General features: G+C 35.0%; 1 protein-coding gene across 2 annotated transcripts in view; it reads left to right on the forward strand.

The window, feature by feature from the left end:
• LRP6 (LDL receptor related protein 6) overlaps positions 1-12,692 on the forward strand; it is a 123,980-nt gene that overhangs the window by 55,551 nt on the left and 55,737 nt on the right. For both annotated transcript variants that reach the window (XM_081127995.1, XM_081127996.1), the window contains exons 4-6: positions 7,459-7,655; positions 9,402-9,533; positions 12,245-12,641. In XM_081127995.1, the coding sequence (XP_080984121.1) occupies positions 7,459-7,655; positions 9,402-9,533; positions 12,245-12,641 (726 nt within the window). The remainder of the gene's footprint in view (positions 1-7,458; positions 7,656-9,401; positions 9,534-12,244; positions 12,642-12,692) is intronic.

The following is a 12,692-nucleotide window of genomic DNA, read 5'->3' on the forward strand; positions in this document are numbered from 1 at the left end:
AAGAGAGAAGATCTTTAAAATACAAGTTGAAAAGGAGGGAAAAGTTAAAGACTAAAAAGAATGTGAAAAGATAAAAAAGATTTGAGAGTGACAAATATTGAAGGTAAGCAAAGAAGAAACTACACAGATAAAAGGCTTTTAGGAAGATAACCGAAGCAAGGGGACAGAACAAATATGAAAAATTGTAATTCAGGAAAAGTCTCTTAAAAGAAGACTTGAAAACTACAGAGAGAAAGAGAACACTGTGTGCCTGAGAATGTAAGCCAGAGCAAAACCACCAAGATATATTCTAGTAAAATTATTTTTTTAGAAAAAGAAAAACTCTAGGCCTCTAAGAATAACATAAATGACTTGAAAATTAGATTAGTATCAGACTTTTTCACAGCAACACTCCCTGCCAGAATTAAATGCAGTAGTACTTTTATGGTACTCAAAGTAAGAAAATGTGAGCCAATGATTTTTATTCAGCAAAACTGACTTTCTCATAATAAGCCTTAGACAACATTATCAACATGCAACAAGTCAAGAAATACTGTTTTGCTGACTCAGTCCTGAAACTGTACTAGTGACTGAGCTTTAGGCAACCAAAATGATGAGTGAGATATCAAAATAATTCTTGGTGAAGAACATTAAACATATAATTATGTGTAGTATGAAAACTAAAGTATGGTTAAAATTGAGTATAGCCTTGCTGGTTTGGCTCAGTGGTTGACCGTCAACGCATGCACCAGGAGGTCAAGGCTCGATTCCTGGTTAGGGCACATGCCCAAGTTTTGGGCTCGATCCCCAGTAGGGGGTGTGCAGGAGGCAGTTGATCGATGATTCTCTCGCATCGTTGTTGTTATCTTTCCCTTCCTCTCTCTGAAATCAATAAAAACATTTAAAAAAAGGTTCCTGCTGAACTTTAAACAAAAATTGAGAGAGTATAATACATAACGAATAAGAGCTACATGCAAAAGTTTTGTTAAATTTTGTAGTAACTATAATGGTGTATAGATATTACCATTTATTTTGAGTTTTTTGAGACTATAATGTTGCATCAAGTAAGTGAATAATTATCAGATATATTAATTCTATTGCCCTTGCATATGTTGGGTTGTTGGTGTGGGAGAAAGGAAATACAGATTTGATACCATAGAGATTAAGTAAAAGAAACTGATAATTCTGAGTTTTTATTGAAAATACTGATATGAGCTTATTGGGTATTGTATGTTATAACAATAAATACACACAAATATGTATGTTTATATACTGAAGAGGAGTGGGGGTGGGGGGAAGTACCCAGATTGTAATCTTGAAAAACCGTTCCACCTTAAATCATACCTTTCAGGTGAAATAGCTGATTCCAACTCTCTGGCAAGAAATGTACAAGACAAGCTGGAGCATTGTCATACCAGACAACAAGGAAGCTATTATAGACTACTAGGGTCATTTCAGAAAGCCTGGAGAAATAACTTAAGAAACCTTTCACTGGTCAGAGATTGATAGAAACTCATCAAGTATGTTTAAACCCTTGAGTTTATAATGAGTTTAAAAAGGAAGTGGTCACTTTCAGAGGATAGGAAACCAGTTCATTACCTTGAATGTTGATAATAAAGACAGAGTCAAGCAATTTATCTTCCCTTTCCTATATGAATCTGGTAGCTAACAAAATAAAACGTATGGGAAAGCTATTCCAGTTAAATGAAAATAAAATGATACAATTAGAATTCAACATGAGTCTGATCAAACTTGCCATTTGCAGTGAGTTTGTAGGTAAAACAGAGGACAGAGAAACATACTGAAGCGTACCATGAGTATGCATCAGTGGCTCTGGGCATATAGGTCAGTTATCCCAGGTCCTTCAACAGGCCAACTGTAAAAAGCGATGAGGTAACCTGCAGATTAAAAAAGACTCAGTCCTGGCTGGTGTGGCTCAGTTGGTTGAGCATCATCCCATGCATAGGGAGGCCACTGATTCGATTCATGGCCAGGGCACATGCTCGGGTTACGGGCTTGATCCCCTAGTAGGGAGAGTGCAGGAGGCAGCTGATCAAAGCTTTTCTCTCTCCCTCTCCCTTCCTCTCTCTCTCTAAAATCAATAAAAACCAATTTTAGACCCTAGCCTGGTAGCTCAGATGCTTAGAGCGTCATCCCCACATGCCAGGGTTGTGTGTTTGATCCCCGGTCAGGGCACATATAAAAATCAACCAATGAATGCATAAATGAGCGGAGTAACAAGTCAGTGCTTCTCTCTCTCTCTTCCTTCCTCTCTCTTTAAAATCAGTAAATACAAATAAAAAAATAACAACAAATTTTAAAAATAGAGACTGAAAAGGTGGTGGAGGTAGGGATGAATAGACTGAGCACAGGATTTTTAGGGCAGTGAAAATACTCTCTATGATGCTATAATGATGGCTATGTGTATTAAGCATTTGTCCAAGTCCATAGAATGTACAGCACCAAGAGTGATACCTAAGGTACTTATGGACTTCGGGTAACTATGATGGATCATTGTAGGTTCTCCAATTGTAACAAAAGTACCACTCTGTTGAGAATGTTGATAAGGGCAAAGACTGTGCATGTGTGGGAGCAGGGTATATATGGGAAATTTCTTTACCGTCCCCTCAAATTTGCCGTGAAATTAAAAGTGCACTTTAAAAAAAAGTCTTAAAAAGAGAGACTTAAAAAGCACAGCAAATGAAAAAAAACAGGTAGTCAGGACTAAACTTTTTCTGTGAATGCACAATTGGGTAATAAAACTATCAAGAAAGGTAAGGTAGTGATTACTATAAAGTCAAAATAATGGTTATTGTTGTGAAGCGGGAGGGATCTGGACAGGGTCTATGAAGGGCCTTCTGAGGTTCTCGGCAAAATTATTTCTTGACCTGGGTTAAGGTTACAGGTTTGCATATAGTAACTCACTAAGTTGTCTTGTTTGATTTTTTTTTTTTTTTTCTGTGTCTGTAAGCTTTTCAGCAGCTAGAGTAAAATGAGTTAACAGTAAACACAATTGGAAAGGTGGAAACTTAAGAGTTCTTTGCAAGAGAAGATTTTCGTCATATCAGATTTGAGAAGAATTTATGTGGAATCAGGAGGGCTGTAATGGGTATTGTTTGAATTTGTTTTTGTGTGTGTTAATTTCATATTACTTTTCCATGATGGTCTTTGTTAAAAGTTGGGGGCATAATTCAGTAAAGGTAATTCTACAAATGATTAAGCTAATGTTATTCAAGATGGTAATCTTCAACTTAAAATAAGGATAGACCTTTGTACCCAGAGAAGGTATAAACTCTATATTCCTTAAATGATCTTCCTTTAAACTTTGCTATTTTAACTTTTGTGTTTGATAAGTGCAGTAAGCAGAGCACAGTACATAGCACTTACTAGGTGTTTAGTAGATGTGTGTCAAATGGTATTGTTTATTATAGAATAATTGTGTGCTATTATTTATGAATATGCTGCTTTCGATCAGTCGTCAGCAAGGCATGAGCTTCTAGCCGTGCCTTGAGGATACAGACTGGTCTTGGAAGGGGTAAACTAAATATCGGTTGGCCCTTGGGAACAGTATCCATAATCTTCCATCTGTTAAATTCTCCAAAGAAATCTCACACAAAGGTGAAAAAGAGTCTTCCTATTCAGGTCTGGGGTAAGCTATATATTTGCTGATTCCAAATCTTTTTTTCTTAATTGAAAAACCCACATGAGCTATATAATTTCTGTGATGAACTTCAAAGATTAATTTCTGCTCCACTTCCTTAGAAAAGAAGCAAATGTATGTAGAAAATGTTATACATAATTTTTGACTGCCCTGGGATCATGCTTCTAATCCTATTGTTCAAGGGTCAACTGTATACATATATTAAGGTGTTCAACCTTTTGTCTTTTGATTGGAGTAGTTAATTCACATTTAATGTTATTAATGATATGGTTAGGTTTACATCTGACATTTTGATGGTTGTTTTTTAAATATCTTTTTTGTTCCTCTGGTTCTTCTTTTCTGTCTTTCTGTGTGTTGAGTAGATATTTTCTAGTGTATCATTTTAATTCCTTTGTTGGTTTTTTTAAACTATTTTTGGGGTTAAAAATTGTAGTGATTATATTCTAGGGGTTGCAGTGTGCATTTTGTCAAAATCTATTTTATGGTAATACTAAGTTAATTACTATAAACTATAGAAATTTTATTCTAGTATATCTCCATTCCCTCTTCCCCCTTTGTGCTATTATTGTCATTTATATTACATTTCTATTATAACCAGCACAATATTATAGTTATTGCTTTATACGATCTTAATTTTTAAAAAATATATCTTTATTGATTTCAGAGAGAGGAAGGGACAGAGAGAGATAGAAACATCAATGATGAGAGAGTCATCGATCGGCTGCCTCCTGTATGCCCCCTACTGGGGATCGAGCCTGCAACCTGGACATGTGCCCTGAACTGGAATCGAACAGTGATCTCCTGGATCATAGGTCAATGCTCAACCACTGAGCCACGCTGGCCAGTGTTTTTAAAAAGGTTTAAAAAGGAGAAAACAGAGTTTTTTTTGTTAACTAACTTACATACTTGCAGTTTCTCATACTCCGATTCTTCATGAGGGTCTGAGTTACTATTTGGTCTTATTTTCTCCTACAGTATAGTTCTGTCCTCTCCGCTTTTCTTTGTGCTTCAGATATTTTATTTTTTTTAAATATTTTTTCCTATTTGTTTTTTTTCTTTAAAGATGTACAACATGATGACTAGAGTTAACACTGCTGTATGATATATAGGAAAGTTAAGAGAGTTTATCTTAAGAGTTCTCATGACAAGGAGAAAATTTTTTTTCTTTTAATTGTATCTATATGAGAGGATGGTGGTTATTTGTGGTAGTCATTCACAATATGTTGGTCTCCATAGTAGAGATCCATTTTTTAACTTTTGTTGTTGTGGCATACTACTGAAAACCTGGGCTTTGATCTTGCCCGCCGTTTTTGTTCTCAGTACCCATGAACAACACCGCCTTGAAGTAACTAGCATTTCTAGGGAGAACCAAGAAGTAGGCCTACTTGGTAACCCCAGCCAGAGAGAAGACAGGTGAAGACTATGTACAGTTACCTCCCTTTCAGGAACAAGTCACCATTGACTAGACAAATCAGTAAATGATCAGAGTATGACAAGAATGCGCGATAGCCTTCTTAGCTCTGCTTTTTGTTCAGCTCTGTTAATTATATGCTTTATTTAAGAAATGAAGTTTTAAGCATTTCCTGAATGTCTAATAAATCCACCTAATTTATGCACATAGTGTTGTGTGAGATTCTGGGGAATATAAATAAGCCAGAGTCTAGTATTTACTTCATTTCAATAAGTTACTGATTTTAAGAACTGTTTATTGATTTAAAAACTACCACATGAAATGTTCACTTCAGTTTTAAAATGTTACCCCTGTATCAGAAATATTAAAATATTAAAAATGTATATCCTAAAATTGAGGAGTCATTTATGAATTGTTTATTAAGTACCAAGCATAATGCTAAATACTTTTGCATATATTATCATTTAATCTTCACAGTAAATCAGTGAGGTTAGATTATTACCTTCCCTTTACAGATGAGGAAAGCAAAGCTTACAGAAATGATATAAGTAGTAAGTGTCAGAGGGACATTCAAACTCAGCTCTGTTTGATTTCTTATCAATGCAAATGATTTTTTTAGTATATAACGTGAGTGTATCTTTCAGGGAGGGATTTTGTTTTTCCTGTTTGTTCTCCTGTGTTTAGTTCATGAGAGTGAATTTTAACTTTTTACTTAATAATATACAAATGACTTAGAAGGCTTTTTTCTCCCCAAAGTTTTCCAAAGATCTGATTATGTAATTTGCAATTTTTAAAGATTATTAATGTAGTGCTGAGTAATTTCGTTTTTGCTATTTATTTTTCAGTTGTGTTACTTATCTTTCTTGGCAACTTCTCAGAACTCTCTCTTTTTATGTCTTACCATATGAATTTTGGAAGACTTCAGTGTGAAATATGCAGGCCTATTTAAATTTGGACTTAAACTGTGATAACATTCCTGTAAATCTCATAATCACTTCAGTGAACTTAAAGCTGTTCATTTAAAAAGTGGAATAAACCACTTCAGAAATAGTTATGGTGATAGTTCCTTTTGGGGAAATGAGACAGAAAAGTAATTTTCTAAGGAAGAGAGCATTAAGGAAAATGAGAGGAGAAAATTGCAGTGATGTGGGCTGGCACAGTAGATACGAGGTTCTAAAATAGAAGGTTTGTTTGGTAAACTAGTCATGCTAATCTTGTATTCACTTTTTAAAAAATTTGCCCCAAATGTAAAACACCTTAGGCTAGGACCATTTCATGTGCAGTAACAGATGCTAATTCTGCTTAGATAAAAATTATTTTATTGCTCTTGATTTAACTTATTTTATTGGTAGTCTCTTAGATATTACAGATCATCAAATAACCTCAATGACCTAAAATTGGATTGTCTTCTCTAAAATATGCGATATTCTTTATTAATTTCTCTTCAGTTGCTTATATTCTCTCTCCTTCCCTTCTTTCTTTCCTCCCTGGGCTGTTTATGAAAATATTATATTTGATATTGTGAAAATCTTAAAACATTTATTTTTTTTTGAATATTCTTTTGGCTCAAAACATTTTTTGTTTAATTTTCAAGAGTATTTACTAATTCCACCACTTTCCATGACACTCTGCAAAGTTCTGTGCCATTAGTACTAATCAGTCTCTCTACCTTTTCTTTTGTATAGTATAGATTGCTTGTGAGATTTTTAGGTCTGCTTTGTCTCATGAACACATTCTGCCAGTGGCAGAACTTCTTTTTTGCTGCATGACTTGTGGAGGTTAAGAAACCATATAGCAGAAAGCCAGCTGAGGTAATCTTTTGCTGGAGCTAGACTGGGGTTTGCAGAGAAAGCTCTACCAGAATGCCTTTTTAGCCTCAGGTATAAGTTTTATACTTCCAGTTATCGAAATCATAAGAAGTGATGGAGGACACACACCTTAGATTCTTTGTTCTTCCACATCAAGAAGGGGAAAAAATCTGTTGCTGATTTAAAACTACTTCCTAGTGCCAACAATAAACCCTAGGATTTTTCTTTTTGCCCACCTTTCTCTTTCTAATGAGATGAATTATGTGGAAGGATGGAAGATGAGAGTCCAGAGATGGGAATAGATAGCAGTGCTAATACTTGGGCCTTCTCTGTATGGTAGCTTTTAGTGAACCTGGGGGCTGCTACCAAGTTTGGGACCATTCTGAAGTACTTGGTTTGGGGTTTTAGACACCATGAAAATATATTTGAATTCACTATGATAAGACTTATTTTTCACAGGTGTATTTGACCTTAAGGTATGTGTTACTCAGGATTTACATGTGTTAACGTGGATTATAGAGCCATTTAATGGGAGAGAGGAAGTTTCGAGAAAAGAATAAACTTGAGAAATGTTTGAGTTTTTCTCTTTTGGTTAATAGGCAAGCAGTGGTTAAAGGTTCCCTTCCACATCCTTTCGCCTTGACGTTATTTGAGGACACACTGTACTGGACTGACTGGAATACACACTCCATTTTGGCTTGCAACAAGTACACTGGCGAGGGTCTGCGTGAAATCCATTCTAACATCTTCTCCCCCATGGATATACATGCCTTCAGCCAACAGAGGCAGCCAAATGGTAAGCGATCTTGATTTTTAAATTGCAAGTTGGAATAGCTTTGTAGCAGTGTGATGTCTGGCGTTCTTGAGAGGCAGGAGGAAGGGGAAGACATGGTAGCAGGGAGGAATTGAAAAATAGGGAAAACATCAAAATGTAATTCAGGTTAGAGAAGCCTAAACTATTTGTAGCTTGATATCTGTCACTACAGATCACCTCAGCCCTTTGTTTGGGTTTAGAGTTATGGAGGTAGAGAAAAGGGAAATAAAACAAGACATTGAGGTAGCTCACACACAAATGTATTTCTTGTTCATGTTGTCTCTCTCTAATGTGTGCTTGATGTTTTATATGAGTATGTTTAAAAACAAACTCATCTTGAATGGAATCTTCTGTTAATCTAACTGGTAAGTTTAAGTACCTCAGGTTGCTGAATAAAATACCTATGTAAATTTTCCTATGCACACCCCCATCACCTTTTTTCTTAGTTTTGCTTTTGTTTGGGCTGTGACTGCCGACAGTAATTACTTACAGAGGGGAATAGAATTAGGTTTAGAAGGAATTTGAGAATGTTAAGTGTCTGGCACTTGTGTGTAAATAAATGTTTGGCATGTGTCTGATTGTATTCCATAGCCAAAAATGAAAAGTTTTTGGATTATACATTGCTTTGTATTAGCTCCTTCCATTTAGGGGGACATAGTCAAATGTTGAATTTGTTATATTGGAATCTTGTGATGATGAGTCCATGAAAATGTTTTAAAATGTATTTGTTATTCTTTTGCAAAAAAGAAAATATTTAGTCACTTGTATGAATTTTTTATTCTCGTGATTAGCCCTCAGGAAAGAATTTCCTTGTTTTTTTTTTAATGGCACTGTTGATCCTTTATGTTTTACTAGTTTGAGAATTTGTAGTTATCTGTGATATTACTTTCTTTTATCTTTCATATTTTGTTGCTCTCTATCTTCTATTGATTTTTTTCTTTGAATATTTTTAAATCCATTTCTTTTCATAGTTTTCTACAAATTTGCTAATTAATCTCTGCTTTTCAGTTTTCCTTTTTTTAAATCCATATACATATTTTTTCCATGCTCATCTTCCCAAAGTGTGATTTTTTTTTTGACATTAGAATTATTTTTCTTGGCTATCAGTGCCTCCACCAGCTTGTTCTCATTCTCTGTGTTCATTCAATTTTAGTTTTTATTTGTCAACAGAAACCTTAGTCTCCAGTTAGACTATTCACCTTATTATCTCTCCCAATGTACAGCCTCCAAGCTTTTATTCATATGGTTTCATCACATTTGAAATGTCCTCTGGTCTTTCCTATCCTTCAAGGCTCCTGTCATGTCCTCCATCCTCCATGAAGCTTCTTTTGTTTTTTTAATCCCTAGTGATTTATTTTCCATTTGACTCTGTACTTATTTATACAGTCTGAAATGTGCAAGGTAGGATTCAGTTTCATGGTTTGATATTGTTTTCTAGTTTTATTGTTTGTTAATTTTGGCATACTGACTAGATTGTAAGCTCTTTTAGGGCAGGAAACTCCTGCTTTATTTCCTGTGTATTTCTCTTGGATACTGAATGCTAAGTAAAATCTCACTGATTAATTCCCTTCCTTGCAGATGGTCTAGTAGTCAAGCACCTGGATGACATTTGGTAATAATTTGGTTTATCACAGTTGTTCATGTTATGGTTGTTAACCTTTGTGTACCTAGAGTGAGGGAGGTCATCTATAATCATTGGTATTAATCAGTGTGATTTATATTTGACAGCTACAAATCCATGTGGAATTGATAATGGTGGTTGTTCCCACTTGTGTTTGATGTCTCCAGTCAAGCCTTTTTATCGGTGTGCTTGCCCAACGGGGGTCAAACTCCTGGAGAATGGAAAAACTTGCAATGATGGTAAGAACATGGTCTCCAAGAAGGAAAAATTTTAAATAACAATTGGGATTCTTTATGATTTATTTTATTTCTCTATAATAAGCTCTATAGGTTATAGTGCTTTGAGAGACTTGTTGCTTAATCTCAGTCTTCATAATTGGTTATATAACCAGGAGTGTTTTGTGTTTTTTGGCCTCTTGAAAACTTTTAAAAATTATTTTTAGTGTTTTTGACATGCTACTTTTGAAAAAAAAGTAGGTGCTATTTCTTTTCTCTATCAACTCTCATAGTCATTTATATCACAGTTGATTCCTATGGAATTGAGTATTCTAATAAAAAATACATTTTTAACAGTAGATAGCACTTGTACATAAAGAACCTCTTCAAGGGAAAGATGTTTATTAAACTTAACTATAAAGACTGGCATGGGGGTAGATAGTATTTTCTGAAAAATAATTGAATGATATTTTTAATTGCCTTTTTAGCAGAGAAGTGCTTTCAGGAAAAAAAAATTCATATTGTACTGTTTAAAGCAACCTCTATATGTAGCAATTACACTGCCTCTTCTTTTTATTTTCTTAATTATCTATGGCAGCAATTTTTAACTGGTATGCTGCAAGAATTTTTAAAACATGCATTACCTAACTATTTAGTCAGGGGCACTGACTGACCTTTTCCCCCTTAGATTGTCAAATTAAAAAATGACAACAGCCAACACAACAATAGCCACCTGGTGTGAATGAATCAAAATTATACTTTTTTTGGTCAGATCGGCAAAAAATATATTTTTTGGTGTGCTGCAGAATTTTAGTAATTCATGTTTGCCATGAGATGAAAAAGGTTGAAGATTTCTGCTCTACAGAGAGATGGCATGCTAGAAAGGTATACTGATGAGGACATTTCAAGGAACTTCTGGTTTGGGAGAACACCAGTTCTTCTCTTTTTCTTCTTTATGAGAATGCTATTCTTCATTCTTACCCCAATGGATCACTATCTTGTTCTCTAGCCACCAGCAAGACCTGATAAGAAAATTGTTATAGTTAGCAGTGGCTTCTTTATCTAACTCTGTAAGGCAGAAGCCTTTATTTTCAGAGTGGGTTAGAGAGTTCCTGGCAAGGGGGTCAGGGAGTCAGAGAGATGGAATTGAGCCGGTGTACAGGATATTTGTCAGGACTTGGCATTGATAAATTATCCTCATAGTCAAAGGTGAAGGTGGCTGACTCTTGTCAGATGGTTTCCATGGCAAACAGTAATTTGGTTTCAATTTAAAACAAAAGGTTTTTGTAATGTTGCTTTTTGGTTTAAAAATATGTAGCCTGACTTTCAAACAATTTATTTTAGCAATAGTGATCTGTCTACTCCCTCACAGCGTGCAAAAGTACATGTTTAACTACTATTTTGAAATTCAGATAATATATTTGACATGTAGTAGCCTTAAGTTAACTATTCAGTTTTGATCACCTTGCTCAAATTAACAGCTTCACTTTCTATGACTTCTTTGTTTACAAAGTTTTGGGCTGGCTCCTTTTGATAGTTACAGCAGAGGCAGTGAATTTTGCAGTTATTCCTACTTGGTGCCTGCTGTGGCATTTAGGGCTGTGTTTTGTCCAAGATAGAGTTCATTTACAATTAATTCTGCATTCAAAAAGCTGATGTTGAGAGCTTTACTCTTCTGAGTTTAATGCCAATATTTTCCTTTGCAATTATTGCTTCAATTGGGAATCTTTTTTCACTTTTCAAATGTCAATTTTCTTATTATCTTTTTATAGTTAGATGATTTCTTGCTGGTGATTTACTTGAACAATTACAAATATTCTCAGTCTCAGCTATGTTTTTATTGAATACTAATTTGAGTTTAAAATATTTCATAAATAAATCGGATTTAAAACAGTGAAATAAAAATTCAAAAGTATTTTCTAATGATAATAATATATTGCTAATATTTATTGAGTACTTTTATATTCAGTACATTCCTGAGTCCTCACAGCAACCCTGTGAGATACAGATGAAGCAACTAGGCTTAGAGAGTTTGGGTATTTTGCCTAAGTTTGTATGGCTACTTGAATTTAGTTCTAGCAGATCTACAACTCTTTTAACCACTGTGCTACATTTATCTGATTCCCCCTGTCTACTGCTGCTATTTCTTTCTCCATAGTCTCCTTTGTCCTAATTCAGTCAGGCATCATCTTATAGTTATCTTTGTCACAACAGCTTTGTCTAGATATAATTTACATATCATAAAATTTAGCCATTTCAAGTGTACAAGTCAATGATTTTTAGTAAATTTACAAAGTTGTGCAACCATCGCAATCCAATTTTAGAACATTCTCATCAGTCACATAAAACCCTTGTCCTAGATTTCCTTACCTTTTTAAAAACATGCTTTTAGAACAAAGGACCTATATCCTGTGTCCTTCGTCCTTTAATATTCAGCTACTTAGCTTCTTAGTCATTACTTAATTATTATTCATTACACCTTTAAGTAGCTGTTTTATTTTCAGAGGCTATCTATAATGAATGAAACCAGAGCTCAGTCATTAAAGAGCTTCACCTCATGGTCAAGCTATTCTTCCTATTTCACTGCATTACTTTCCATTTTGACAAATAGAACCTAGTACCCTTTTATACTCATTTACAATTCAGTTCCTGAAGAATTTCTGCATTCTTTAGAGTGTCTAAATTTTGCCTGTGGGTTTCAATTTTTCCCCCTCATTTATTTCACTTTGTTCTAGGTGCCACTGAATTACTGCTTTTAGCCCGAAGGACAGACTTGAGACGCATTTCTTTGGATACACCAGACTTCACAGACATTGTTCTACAATTAGAAGATATCCGTCATGCCATTGCTATAGATTATGATCCTGTGGAAGGCTATATCTACTGGACTGATGATGAAGTGAAGGCCATACGCCGCTCATTCTTAGATGGATCTGGTAGTCAGTTTGTGGTCACCGCTCAAGTTGCACATCCTGATGGTATTGCTGTTGACTGGGTTGCCCGAAATCTTTATTGGACAGACACTGGCACTGATCGGATAGAAGTGACAAGGCTCAATGGGACCATGAGGAAGATCTTGATATCAGAGGACTTAGAGGAACCCCGGGCTATTGTGTTAGATCCCAGGGTTGGGTAAGAAGCTCTGCTGATAGAAAATTTTGCCTGGTGTTTTTGTTTTCTATA

This window comes from Miniopterus schreibersii (assembly GCF_964146895.1).
Source record: "Miniopterus schreibersii genome assembly, chromosome: 2".
NCBI lineage: Eukaryota > Metazoa > Chordata > Mammalia > Chiroptera > Miniopteridae > Miniopterus > Miniopterus schreibersii.